Source organism: Salvia miltiorrhiza, unplaced genomic scaffold, assembly GCF_028751815.1.
Source record: "Salvia miltiorrhiza cultivar Shanhuang (shh) unplaced genomic scaffold, IMPLAD_Smil_shh original_scaffold_419_1, whole genome shotgun sequence".
NCBI classification, from domain to species: Eukaryota; Viridiplantae; Streptophyta; class Magnoliopsida; order Lamiales; family Lamiaceae; genus Salvia; species Salvia miltiorrhiza.
The window spans coordinates 128,922-143,233 of record NW_026651545.1 but is presented as its reverse complement, the minus strand read 5'-3'; the positions used below and the strand labels follow the sequence as shown (position 1 = coordinate 143,233).

Below are 14,312 nucleotides of genomic sequence, written 5' to 3'. Positions count from 1 at the left end.
TTTTTCTTTAATTTCTTACTTTTCTATTTTATTTCTTTTTTAAAATTGTGAAATTCGACTAATTATAAAATATTTTATATGCATATCAAATTAAAGATCATGACAAGAGCTTTAATTTGATATATGTTATGTAAATATTAGATTTAAAATATAAAAATTATATTTATTTAAAGATTAAAACTTAAGAAAATTCTCTCTCCTCTCTCCTCTTTTTTTTGAATAAATCTATTTTTTTTTTTCAATTATCTTCTAACTTATATTGTTTTCTTATTTTACAATATCAATTTTTATTAATATGAATTATTCTTTATTATTTTTATAGTAAGCTAAAATATATTTATCTTAAATTATAGCATTTTTAATTATATTTAGAATTTTTATATAATAATCAAATTAATATCAATTTTATATATAATAAAATATAAAAATATTTTTCGTGTGTTGCACGAGTTAAAATGCTAGTAGTATATTAAAAAAGGAATCAATTTGAATGACAATTTTGAAAATATATTCAACATGAAGGTTACAAATAAATTATATCCCACTTAGGGCTGTCGATCGGTTCGGGTTCGGTTACCCGAACCTGAAATTGTCATATTTCACTAACCGTTTCCGAACTGTTTTAGGTGTTCGGTTACCCGATTCGATTATTTGGGTATCCAAAATACCCATTTAAAAAATTAAAATTCAAATAATTTGCTAGATAAAGGATTTGAATCCTAGTTTACAGAAAATACACAAAACAACTTATCCACTAGACTAAAACTCATTCTTATACTTTAAATATATCATAATTTTATTTTACCTAAGAATCGATTTTTTCTAATAAAAATAAATAAATTAATGAATTAATAATTAAAATATACTCCATATAATATATATTAAATAAATTATTAAATAATTTTTGGTTATTTCAGTTAACCCGTTTTTGTTATCAGGTTAACCGATACCCAAAATTTTTCTAAAAATGATACCCGAAATCGAACCGATAACCAAAAAATTTGATTATTGGATACCCAAACTCGGGAATTTTGGTTCGATTAACGGATTATCCAACACTACAAAAAAACATATCGGACACCGACGGAATTACCGACGAAAAATAATCCGTTGGTAATCACCGACGGAACAGCGACGGAATTCCGACGAAGATATTTTCAAAATTTTACCGACGGATTACCGTCGTTAAATATTATTCATTATTTTTCATTTATTTTTTTATCATTTTTTAAAATTTACCGACGGAAATAGCGACGGAATTATTAACGACGGAAAATAATCCGTCGTTAAATATTATTTATTATTTTTCGTTTATTTTTTAACATTTTTTTTAAATTTATCGACGGAAATAGCTACGGAATATTTTTCGTCGCTAAATATGATTTTTTTTTAATTTTTTTTAAAAAAATATATATTTATATTATTTTTCGTAAAAAAATAGCGACGGAAAATATTCTGTCGCTAAATATATTTTTTTTTTAATTTTTAATTTTTTTTTGTTATTTTTATTTTTTTAAAAATATTATTAATTTTTTTTAATTAATATTCTAATTTATTCTTATTTTTAAATTATTAAGAATATTTTAAATTTATTGTTATTTTCAACAATAATATATATATATATATATTTTAACTAACTATAATATTAATATTTTTTTTATTTTAAATTCGATCGTATATTTAGCGTCATTCTTTCGTCGGCACCACAAGTCTTAGATATGACTTCAGCATATTCTAAGGTCATGAATAAATGATATTGTATATTAAAATAGAGTTTAAATAAATTAATAGGTGATAGTTATATCAATAATACGCGTGTTCTGTACTGGTGACCACTCGAAAAGAACTTCAAGGTTAAGCGTGCTTGAATTAGAGCACAACTAAGATGGGTGACCCACTGGGAAGTTCGTCTTAACGTATGCAATTAAGTTCAAAATACATTAGAAATACCAAAATACTTGTGGAGAATAATGCTAGAATGATATTAAATATATATATATATATATATATATATGTATTTTTATTATTTTTCAAAAAAAAAATAGCGACGGAATTTCAGTCGCTATTTCCGTCGCTATTGACTGACGACGCCTTCGTCGTCGTTTTTCCGCCGACGGTCGCGCCGTCGTTATTTCGGTCGGTAACTTAGTGACGGACTTAAATTCCGTCGGTATTCGGTTTAGCGACCGGTTTTACGGCGACAGACGACCTCCGTCGGCCTTCCGTCGGTGATTGAAAATAGCGACGGAAAATTCCGTCGCTAATCGCCCAGTTTCTTGTAGTGCAAAATCCGATAACCAATTAGACAGCCCTAATCTCATTCACCCCACTATCTCACTTACACATTAACTCATTCAAAAAATTCAAATAAATCCACTAATATATTATAAAAACTAACGAGCAATTATCAAAACTAAATTTGAATGGTCTTTTATTTGATTTTATATGTATATCCATATTCTCAAATTATAAATTCAAATTGATACTCTAAATAATGCACATGCTATAGATAATTAGGTAGAAAAATTAGATTGTATATTCGAAGAAGTATTTTACTATCAAAAAGATGGGCACTTGTATTACCGTAATTCACTTATATATATATATATATATATATATATATATATATATATAGGGAGGAGTTCCAATAAAAATCTAGTTAATAAATATTTGAAATAAGTTTATTCATTTTTTCTTTTGCACCCCTCGTCCATTTCCAACCTTGTATCTTGATTTTTGAGTCACACCCTTCGTGCAATTTATGTTGGAATAAATAGCTTATTTAATGTCATAATTACTTTGTAATTAATGGAATTAAAAAGTATTTTTGGAATCTACATGTTGAGTAGATTAATTTGGTATATTTACTTGTTCAAATCTAAAAAGAATTGAATGAGTAATTAATGCATAAAGATAGCCACTGTTCGGTCCACTTGTTTGCCCAAACAGTGCACGTGGCGGCGGTTAAGGACCGAAAAGACACGATGGTTCGGACCACCTGTTTGCCCAAACAGTACACCCCTTCAGACAGAAGAGACACATCTCTTCGAACAAGAAGGGTGCACCTCTTCGGACTGAAAAGTCACGTCCATTCAAGGAAACCCCTGGAACACTATAAATAGGGCCCTCCAGAATGAGATTAAACACACTAACGAATTCAAATAATCAACTTGTCATATTAGTTTAGTTTACATACTCAGTCCCGAGTATCAAGCCGTTCGACCGGATAGCGATCTCCTAGTACTAAGGACTCGTCTATCATCCATAAACCGTTGTATCTTGGAGGGCAATTACTGTAGATCTGCGAGCACAGAGCGGAAGTAATTTTGCCTTACGGAGAGAGATTTAATCTAGCCTCGGTTCTGCATCTTTTTCCATTTATCGTCATTTATTTTCTACACTCCCAAAATAGCAATCGTAAGTGAAAATTGGTGTGGAAAGATGGCGACAGGAAGCAACACCAACAACAACAACATTCCAACTGTTCCGGTCAACGTTCCAAATGCTCCAGCACCTGCCCAAAAGCTAGAAAAATCTCAGGTTCTGAATTTAAACGTTGGCAATCAAAGATGCTTTTCTATCTTACTACTTTGAATATGACTCGTTTTCTGAATGAGTCTCCTCCAACAGTGGGGGAAGACGAAATTGATCCGCAAGTGCGTATCGCATATGATGCATGGCATCACAGCGACTTTCAGTGTCGCAACTACATTCTGAATGGGCTAGACAACACTAGTTAAATAAGAACATTAAAAAATGGTGAAAATTCCACATAGGCTTATTGATTAATTAACGATTGCACTCATTTAAAACTTATATATAGCCTTATATATCCAAAACTCAGTTTAAAGATGATTTTAGTACTTGTGGTGTCCTAAACGTATATAGCTAGCTAATATCACAAATAATCCAAACTCGTTGAAATTTATTAATATCAATTATTATAATATAGAAATCGGTCTTAATAATAATCTAAATTATTTTAAATTATTCTTGTCACCTAAAAGTTATTATAATATAGTAATTGATGGTGAAAATATATAAACCATGAGATACTACACAAATATTTATATAGCCTTTAGTCAATATAGAGTTTGATTAAAAATCAATATAAGATAAGAGATGTTTCTTGTGAAAAAATGAAAGTAAAGGAGAATAGAAAATAATTGAATTGTAAAATGTTACGTAGGCAAACTTCGATTTACTATTATACTAGTACGCTCTCCCGTGCGATGCACGGGTTACGATTACACTAAAGCATCAATATAACTAAATTAATAGCCGTCATTTAATATAATAATTTTGGCTCGTAAAAGTCCAAATCATATATTATTAAATTGTTATATAAATAAATAAATAATTTGTACACATAATTAAATTAATATATATAATATTTTAAATTCTAATTTTAAAATATATAACTAATATTTTATTTACAAATTCATATCAAAATTAATACAAATTTCCTCCTCCTTAATTGCATTAAAAATTATTGCAGTTTAAATAATTATATTTAAAAATCATGTAAACTTTTTTAAAAGGAAAAAAATGAAATATGCTTATGTTTGTCACCAATAAACGAAAATACAATGAAAATAGAGTACAATATTCAACATTATAGATAAATGAGAGCGAACAAAAATTGATTTTAATATTTTAATCAATCATAACTTAATAATCTCAATTTTATTTTTTATAATTTTTATATCAAATTAAAGATCTTTTTACAATCTTTAATTTAACATCCATTTGCATTATTTTTATAATAGAAATTAATGATTTTTTAAAAAGAATAAAAAAAAGATATATAAAATTTGAAGGGAAAGTTTATGAGGAGAGAGAAAAATTGGAGGTAAACAAACTCCTCTTTTATACTCTCTCCGTCCCAATGAAAGTGGTGCGTATTTCTTTTTAAATCGTCCCAACGAAAGTGGTGCATTTTTTTTTTGGTAATAATTTTACACTACAAACAATGTGGCCCCACACACCTTTACACATTTTTACACTACAATCTTATTCTCCTTAAATTCCGTGGCGAAAAGAAGAGCACCGCTTTCGTTGGGACGGAGGGAGTATTATATATAGATTATTATTTCAATAATGGTGTTATTGATGAGTCGTAAGTTTATATGTGCCAAGTAATTTGAATAAATATGACAATATTTATCTTTATATGCATTTAAATTTTAATTTGTGTTGCTTTACAAACAATTTTTTTTATTTTTTTTATCAATCGATTAGTGGAAAAACGGGGGTTGAACATGATATAATTGTCATTCATTTTTAAATAATATACATGATCTTTTTAAATTTAAATAGATGTGCTATTATAAAATTAAGCAGTTCATTTTTTTTAAATAGTATCAATACTGATTCTCCAATTAATAATTTTTCAATGAGCCATTTTGATGTTTAATATATAGTAAATGAAATCTAATATAATATTTAATTAAAAATAGTAGTAGTAGATATGTTAATACAAATAAATATATATATAAAAGGCGGTATTTTATAAATAGAAAAAGAAAACGAACCCATGAAGGCACAGAGAAGCCAACTATGGGTCGAGCCTCGTTAAAACCTTTTTACAAGGACGTCATAAAAAGGAAAAAGAGTGCTCAACAAAGCGTGAAGACGAGCGGGAAGAATTACTTCAGGAACTCCGGCCTGACCATCGTTCCCAAGTAATTCCGGCTCAAAAACAGGACACCAAACAAACAAATAACAGCCCGGAGAGGCCAAGGCAGCCACGGTGCCCAGACAGCCACAAGAACGAGGCCAAAAAGTTCGACACCAGGAAAACATCAAAGCTCCACACCAGAAAAACAACAGCACCCACGGCTTAAACGCGACGAATATGACTGTGGCTAGCAATGTCTCGGATGACCGCATCCTCAATGACCGCAATTCCATAATTCCAAGATCCCTCTTGTCTAGCAGGATTTGCCATAAGATCCGCCACTGCGTTCCCTTCCCGATAGATATGTGAAACGCGAAAAGTGATTTCCCGCAGACGAGCTAACGTCTCCTTCCAATAGTTGATGAAACGCCAGGGAATCTCCATCGAACGTTGCTGAAGAAGACCAACCACATACAAAGAGTCCGCCTCGAGCCAAAGCTTGCGCCATCCACGATTGTAAGCGATAGCAATGGCTGTGATTGCCGCAAGTAACTCAGCCTCAAAAGCAAAGCCCGATCCTCCTTTAGTGTGAAAACAGCCTTGGACCATAGCAGTGTGATCCCTGAACACCCCACCACCAGCAATTAATCCCGGGGAACCGGATGCAGAGCCGTCAGTGTTCACCTTAATCCAACCAATATCTGGCGGCCACCAATGCACAGAAACATACTCCGGAGGAGGTGCAGGCCGAGAAGAGACCCCAATGGAACGTAAAGTGAGCTAATCGCTCCACTCATTGGCCATAAACCCTAGCTTCAAAGGCGACGCATCTGCGTCCTTGAAAACAGTCATGATGAAGCTAATAATCTTAGTTCCATTAAACTTCTGATCATCGAAAATGCAGGCATTCCTGCTGGTCCATATCATCCAAATAACGTTGAGAATACCAATCTTCCACAATCTCTGCAGTAAAGAGCTAAAGGTCGCGTTCCACGCCCTAACCAAAAAGCTATGAATGTCCGGACACTCTAACATATCGGACTGGCGGAACCAACCCAGAAAAGTTGCCCAAATCGGCATCACCTTCGTGCAATCCCAGAAAATATGATTGATAGACTCCGCAGTAAAGAGACAGATAGGGCAAGCATTGGGGGCAATAAGTCCCTGTCTAATCAGACAGTCAGTCGTGGGAAGCCTCCCATGAATGAGGCGCCAGCAGGTGAGTGAGCGGCGTATAGGTACCGCCGGATCCCAAATCCACTTTCCCCAAACCACTTTGGGATATCTATTCGAAATATTGGCAAAGGCCAGAGAAGAAGTGACATCCCCGCGCAACGATGGCTTCCAAAAACGCTCGTCATTCGCATTACTCAAAGGAGTGAGAAGAATATCACATACAATATCCGGAAAATTTTCAACGAAGTTGGCAGAAAAATGCCAACAGCCATCAAAAAAGTAATCAGAAATAGAGTGTTGCAGAAAACCCCATAAGAAAGGTGGGATTCCAAGTTTGTCACTAATCCTGTACCCTAGCCAATCATCAAGCCAAAAACGTGTAAGCATTCCATTTCCCACCACGGCATATGAATCATCCACCAAATCATTAATCTCATGTTTCACACCGATCCAAACCGAAGAGTTCGCCACATTCTCTTTAGCATAGCCATGAGGTTTAAGATAGCGAGAACATAAAACCTTGTGAGCAAAAGAATTACCTTTGATCATATTCCACGCCAGCTTCATGAGATAACTCTTGTTCATTAAAGTAAACGAGTGAATCCCCAAGCCACCCTCCTCTTTAATAGCACAGCATCTGCTCCACTTCACTGAACAAGAGGGCTTTTGTTCAGTATTCCCCGTCCAAATAAAGTTCCTACACTTTCGATCAATCTCATGGAGAAGGGACTTCGGCCAGCTGTAGACCATCATGGTGTGAGTTAAAGAGCTCTGAATGACCGAATTCACAAGACAAATCCGTCCGGCCATTGAAAAGTGCAAACCAGCCCATCTAGAGAACTTTTGAACAATTCTATCTTTGATGCTAGTGAGATGAAAGGCCCTCGGCTTCCCCACAAACAAAGGCGCTCCCAGATAAGTAATACAATCGCTTCCTTGAGTGAAACTCAAAACATGATTAATCCCACGCTTCATAGAAGTAGAGACCCCTTTCGCAAAATAAATGCGTGATTTCTCCAAGCTACAAACTTGCCCTGACAGCTCACCATAGTACTCCAGAATGTGTTTTATCGTTTTGGCATTACGAGTGGAGGCCCTACAAAAGATGAGAATGTCATCCGCGTACAAAAGATGCGTAGGAAATAACATCGATCTACTGAAACTCATCGGAGTAAGGCGCCGCGCAGCAACACAGTTCAAAATCAAGTGACTAAGCAGATCTTCGGCTATACCAAAAATAATAGGAGAAAAAGGATCTCCTTGTCTGACCCCTCTGGTGCAAGCAAAATAGCCACTGAGATGCCCATTATATAAAATGGAAATTCTAGCAGAGCTAAAGATGATGGAGAGCCACTGGATAAATCTTTCATGGAAACCCAAAACACGAAAGACTTTGAGAATGAAGTCCCAACTCATGGTGTCAAAGGCCTTCTTGATATCAATTTTGCAAGCCATGTTTGCGCTGCGATTGGTGCGATTCATGCAGTTAAAGCCTTCAGAACCGAGCATGATGCACTCGTGGATGGACCGACCGCTGATAAAGCCAAATTGATTCTGGGAGACAATCTCAGAAGCAACTCTGTTGAGCCTGACCGCCATAACTTTGGAGATGATCTTGAAGAAGAAATTCGAAAGAATGATCGGCCTGAGATCCGAAACCGAAGTCACCGCCTCAACTTTAGGAATTAAGACAAGAGTATTAGCATTGCAACCATTAGGGAGATAAGAATTCAGGAAGAAACACCGCACAGCCCTAATAATATCCTCTTTAACGATGTCCCAACAACGATGAAAGAACACCCCCGAGAATCCGTCAGGACCCGGAGCACTGCTAGCCTCCATGCCATGGACAGCCGCCGTGATTTCCTCATCCGAAGGGATCTCAATCAAGCCCCTATTGTGATCTTCATTGACCTGCAAATCAATATTAGCTTCAATATCAACCAAATCCACGCTGCTGGCCACCCCTTGCGAGAAAAGCGTAGTAAAATGCTCCACAATGTGACTCTCAATCACCGACTGCTCGTACACAACGGCGCCCGCAATGTTAAGATGACTAATGACTAGTCCAGATTTTCGCTGACGAATCACCTTATGGAAAAAAGCCGTGTTTCTATCACCGTCTTGTAACCACTTAATACGACTTTGTTGTTGTAGCTGAACGTTTTTTCTGGTAAGCATCGTATTTATGACATCTTGCTTAGTGATTTCCTCGTCGAAGCTAGCGTCCGTGTAGCCATCTCTAGAAATCCGAGCCTGAACCGAGGCAAGCTCCTCCTGAGCTTCAGCAAGTTTAGCATCCAAGCTGCCGAAGGTAGTTTTATTCCACTCCCGGAGAGCACTCTTTAACCTTTTCAATTTTAACATCACTGTATAAATTGGGCAAGGAATGTTAGCAGCAACAGCCCAAGAGTCTCGCACCAGATCCAAAAAACCAGGATGTTCCACCCACATGTGTTGAAAACGAAACGGTCGCTTTCCTGGTGCCAAACGAGGTTTGCATTGCAGCACGATGGCTGAGTGATCCGACGTAAGTCTCGGCAGCACATGAGTATTTATGGAGTCCCATAAATTATCGAAAGAAGAAGAGACAAGAGCTCTATCCAAGAGAGTTTCCACATGGTTGGGGAAGAACCTTCTACCCGACCAAGAAAATTGTAAACCCGAGGCGGAGGGTTCCAGGAAACCCGTATCATCAATAAATCTACAAAAATCTTCACAAGAGCTTCGAGAAGGAAGCACCCCACTAAGCCGCTCATGAGCGCCTTTCACCGCGTTAAAGTCGCCAATAAAAACAGTGTTCCCATCAGTAAAATTAAGAAGATCGGCCCAAAGTTGTCGTCTGAAAACCGCATCATTGGCCCCATGTATAACTGCCACTCTGAAGCGAAGATTCTGCCAAGAACAATCAGAAATAATCACCTGATCAGAGGAGTAAATAATCGTGGTGGCAACAGAAGGTTGAGCTAAAAACCAAATATTAGAACGACGCGGCAGTCTACAATTCTGATGTCGTGGAGTGACATTCAAAGAATGCCAGAAATTCATCTGTATTTTTCGAAACTTCGATTTAGGTTCAACGATACCCAAGATAATAGGAGAAAAGGAACGACAATGCTCCTTGAGAAGCCGTTTAGATTCGTCCGTAAGGCCTCGGACGTTCCAAACGAGCAAATTCATCAGGTAGAATTAAAAGTCTGGTGAAGGGGTGTCCCCCATCTCCATTTCAGCGGCCCAACTCTTTGCTGCCATATTATGCATGGTTTTGATACTCGGCGTGTCATTCTGCTCAACAACAAAGTCCTGCACTTTGTGACCTAAGTCAATGGATTTGCGAAGCCTGCCCTTGATAGAGTCAGTTGCAGGAGTGTGTAAAGTTCTTCCTCCTCGTCCACTTCCTGGCGGTCGTCCACGACCCCTCTTTGCAGCATTTCCTTGAGGCATCTCTTTAATGAAAGATTCGAGTCTCTGGATTTTCACGGCATTCTCGATCGCTAAAGCTTTTAAGTCCGTCTCCTGTAACGTCCCTCCTTTAAGACACAAAGAAGAAGAGTCCTCTTCCGTAACCGCTGTTACCGGATCATCAGCAAAAAAAGTTCCTGGAGAGGAATTCAGGTGAGATACCTCATTAATGTTCATGTGAGATAACTCATTATCCATGTGGTCCGTAGTAGGAATAAATTCACTATCCTTTGCCGGCACCAAAAATTCCTCAAGCAAATCAGGCCCAGAATATAATATAAAAAGCAATAAAACAATAATTAAAGATTTAATAAATTTAAACCATTTCTGAAATATAATTTTTAAGATGATATAATTTATTATTCAGCTATAAATTTATATTAAATTAATTTAAATTCTACTCTAAAAACAATACTTTTAAATTGAAGAGCTTTGAAATGAGCTAATATGATTTAAAAAAATACTAACGTGACTTCAATATTAAAAAAAAGAGTGGAGAGTGGAGAGTGGAGAGAGGAAATAGGAGAGAGGAGAGAGGAATAAATTAATTTTATGATTTCAAACTATTATAACTTTTTTATGTCAATTTTTTTAAATATAATTTTTATATCAAATTAAAGATATTGTCACGATCTTTAATTTAACATCCATATTGAATATTTTTCACGAATCAAATTTGATGATTTATAGAAAATAATCAAAAGAAAAAAGAGAAGTGAGACAAAATTTGGTAAAAATCATATAATAAAGATGATGAGAAAAACGTGTGAGATGAGGGAGTTAGGAGAGAGAAAGTGTGATAAAATGAGTGATAGAAGGAGAGAGAAAATCTGGCGGTAAAAAGTTACCGTTAAAAACTGGTGTTTCATATATATATAGATATAAGATGTTTACTCAAATATTCTATGCATTAATGAAACAATACAAATAATAATATAATTTCAATTTACTATCATGATGCATAATTAGCACTTAAATCATCATCTGAAATAAAATTTTAAAATATTAAAAGAAATAAATTTAAATTGAGTAGAATATACCTGACAATGTCAATTAAAGAAAGTAATGTGGGCAAAATTATTTTGAAATTTCAGTGGGGATGTGAATGAGTAATTTTTTTATTTATTTTTTGAGAACCGGGATGTGAATGAGTTTTGCATCATGTGAGGTCACGACTCAACGTATGAGCATTTAAAGGCAAAATATATTCTTAACTGTTAACAAAAATCAATTTTAGATAATGAGATTAAAATTCAATGACGGTTCAGACGATGTACTGTGCTACTCATGCACATTTGTACTTGATGAATATATTCAAATTATTTCACTAGAAAATATGTTTAACATGATCATCTATTAATGTTTATACATTATGAACTTTAGAATTCATTAATTATAAAATGAATAAATGAAATGCTTATAGTAGAATGAAATCAATAGTCTAATATAATGAAAACATACAAGTACATATCGTAATTACTTTTCACGTGCTCATAAAATTATAAGATAATATTTCAATAATAAAATAAATATATACATACAAACAGTACATGTTGGATAAACAAACATTGAAACTAAAGTAAAAATAAAAAACATAAATAACAATCAAAGTATACATCATTAAATTGAAAGGTTCCAAAAAAAAGGGAGAAAAAACTATTTAAATATATACATACAGGGAGAGGTTCAAGAAAGAACCACTAAATAAAAGAAGAACAAAGAACTATTTTCAGCCATTTGATCATTAAGATCTACGGTGGATGCATCATCTTGTTGGATGAATGCAGATCTTGGGTTCGAATCCTGAAGGGAGCAATTTTTTTTATTTTTTTTAGTGCATTAATTTTAACGGCGAATGCATTAATTTTTACAGTGGATGCATTAGATTTGATGGTTCTCACGTTCTCACAAATAATGTAGTTCTCTCTAGAACCACACCCCATATATATATATATATATATATATATATATATATATATATATGGGTGGGCTAGAATAAAAACATTCTTAAGTGTATAAAATATAAACGTTTTTCTTAATGTACGAATTTTATGTAGAACACGTATGAATTTATCCAACAGAGTTACGAATTGCAAAACCTGTGGCGAGTTTCTTTCCAACAAGATGCAACAGCTCTTTTGAGGGCTGGATCTTGCTCCGTGATTATGATCTTTGGTGCATGGCCCATTATTTGAATAAACCGCTCCAAAACTTAGGAATATGATTCTGTGTCCTCATGTGATATTAATGCAGCACCAAATGATACGCATTTTCCATGGTTGTCCTTATCAGTGAAGGGAGCAAAAATCAACTTGTACCTGCAGTATTGTTTCGAAAAAACAATCATGAGCGTAAACGGTATATTTAATCTTCAAACAAAACTTAGTAAATAATAATTTCACAAGCAACATCACCTGTTAGTATTATAAGTGGCATCAAAAGACACAGCCTCTCCAAACAAGCTAAAATTCTTTATTGATGTCTGATCAGCCCAAATTATCCGACACAATTTATTCTCTTCATCTACGTCGTGGAAGAACTTAAAACCGTTTCCAAGTTCCTGCTTATTCATAAATGATTCCAATAACATATGTGCATCGGATCCTTTGGAATGCACTTTCAAATCCCTAGCAAAATTCTTGAAATCATTACTTGTGCATCCAACTCGATCGTAACTGCCCATTATCTCTCTGAACATACGGAATGAACGCATGGGACCTATGTTAGCCTTTATTCCAGATATTATGAATCTTTGTTGAAATTCATCCACATTCCTATTACTTTGCATAAGGTCTCTGGTTGGTAGTGGAACCATGGAATGTGTATGACCCTCCCAAAATTCAGAAAACTTGTAGCAGTTTCCCAACACAATCTTAATAATAACTTTAGCTTTACAATCAACCTTGCAAGATGTTGTCTTGCGTTTCTTTGTGCCCTTATCACTGAAACGCACTCGAGGTTCGTTTGCCTTTTTCCATACTCTTTCTCTCTTACAAACAACATATTGCCTGGTAATTATATCATCTTTATTTTTCCTGTTTGTGCTCATTCGGGTGTCAAATCCACAAAGTTTGGCATAATCCTTGTAAAACTTAACAGCTTCAGGTAAGGTACTAAATATCATGCCATTGCGAGGTTTCTCCGAATCATCGCATGGAGGATAACACAATTGACCATCTGGTGTTCTTGAATATGTGAATTCTGCAAATGCTAAATGTAAGTGTCAATATAATGAATACGAACATGGTCTGTCAACTTATGAACGAAATCAGGTTCATAAAAAATTGCTAATGAACATAATTAAATTGCCTATCAGTTTGATGTGTAAGTGTCAATATAATGGATACGGACATGGTCTGTCAATTGATGAACCAAATCAGGTTCATAAAAAATTGTGAATGAACATAGTTAAATTGTCTATCAGTTTTTAAATGTTGTTATGGTAGAGTCTTATGAACATAATGAATACGAACATGGTCTGTCAATAGATGAACGAAACCAGGTTCATAAAAAATAGCTAATGAACATAATTAAACTGCCTATCAGTTTAACTGTAAGTGTCCATATAATGAATACGTACATAGTCTGTCAATAGATGAACGAAATCAGGAAGATAAAAAATTGTGAATGAACATAGTTAACTGCCTATCAGTTTTAACATGAAAACAGAAAACAACGAAGATACAGTGCCAAAATATGATCAAGGTGACATCCGGATAACAGTATAAATGAACATAATTAATACTGAACATATTATGTGTTTTAATAAGTAAGGGTAAAAACACGTATGAATTTGACATTAATCGTAATGTTTATCGAACAAATAAACAGAAAATTTTCATATATATGCAACATGTATAACAGTTCGAACGAAATCGATTAAATTCACATAGAATAAATAACCTTGATTCTCCATAAAATGTTCTGCAAAAAATCGAAATTTTCTTCAATGGTGGACTGGTTTTGAAACGATGAATATGAAAAACAATGCAGCTAATACGTTTCTAAATTGTAACAAACATATCTTAATAGTTATTTACCATAAATAAGAGAT

The 14,312-nt window shown here is 34.4% G+C and overlaps 1 protein-coding gene across 1 annotated transcript; it reads right to left on the bottom strand.

Annotated features, from left to right (window-relative positions):
• Window positions 1-6,400: 6,400 nt before the first annotated feature.
• Window positions 6,401-9,976, bottom strand: LOC131004553 (uncharacterized). The gene has a single exon (XM_057931261.1). It carries the CDS (start codon window positions 9,974-9,976, stop codon window positions 6,401-6,403), a length of 3,576 nt encoding a protein of 1,191 aa, XP_057787244.1.
• Window positions 9,977-14,312: the final 4,336 nt, after the last annotated feature.

Coding starts and splice junctions, on each gene's coding strand:
- LOC131004553 (XM_057931261.1), bottom strand. CDS start 9,976: ATGAATTTGCTCGTTTGGAACGTCCGAGGCCTTACGGACGAATCTAAA.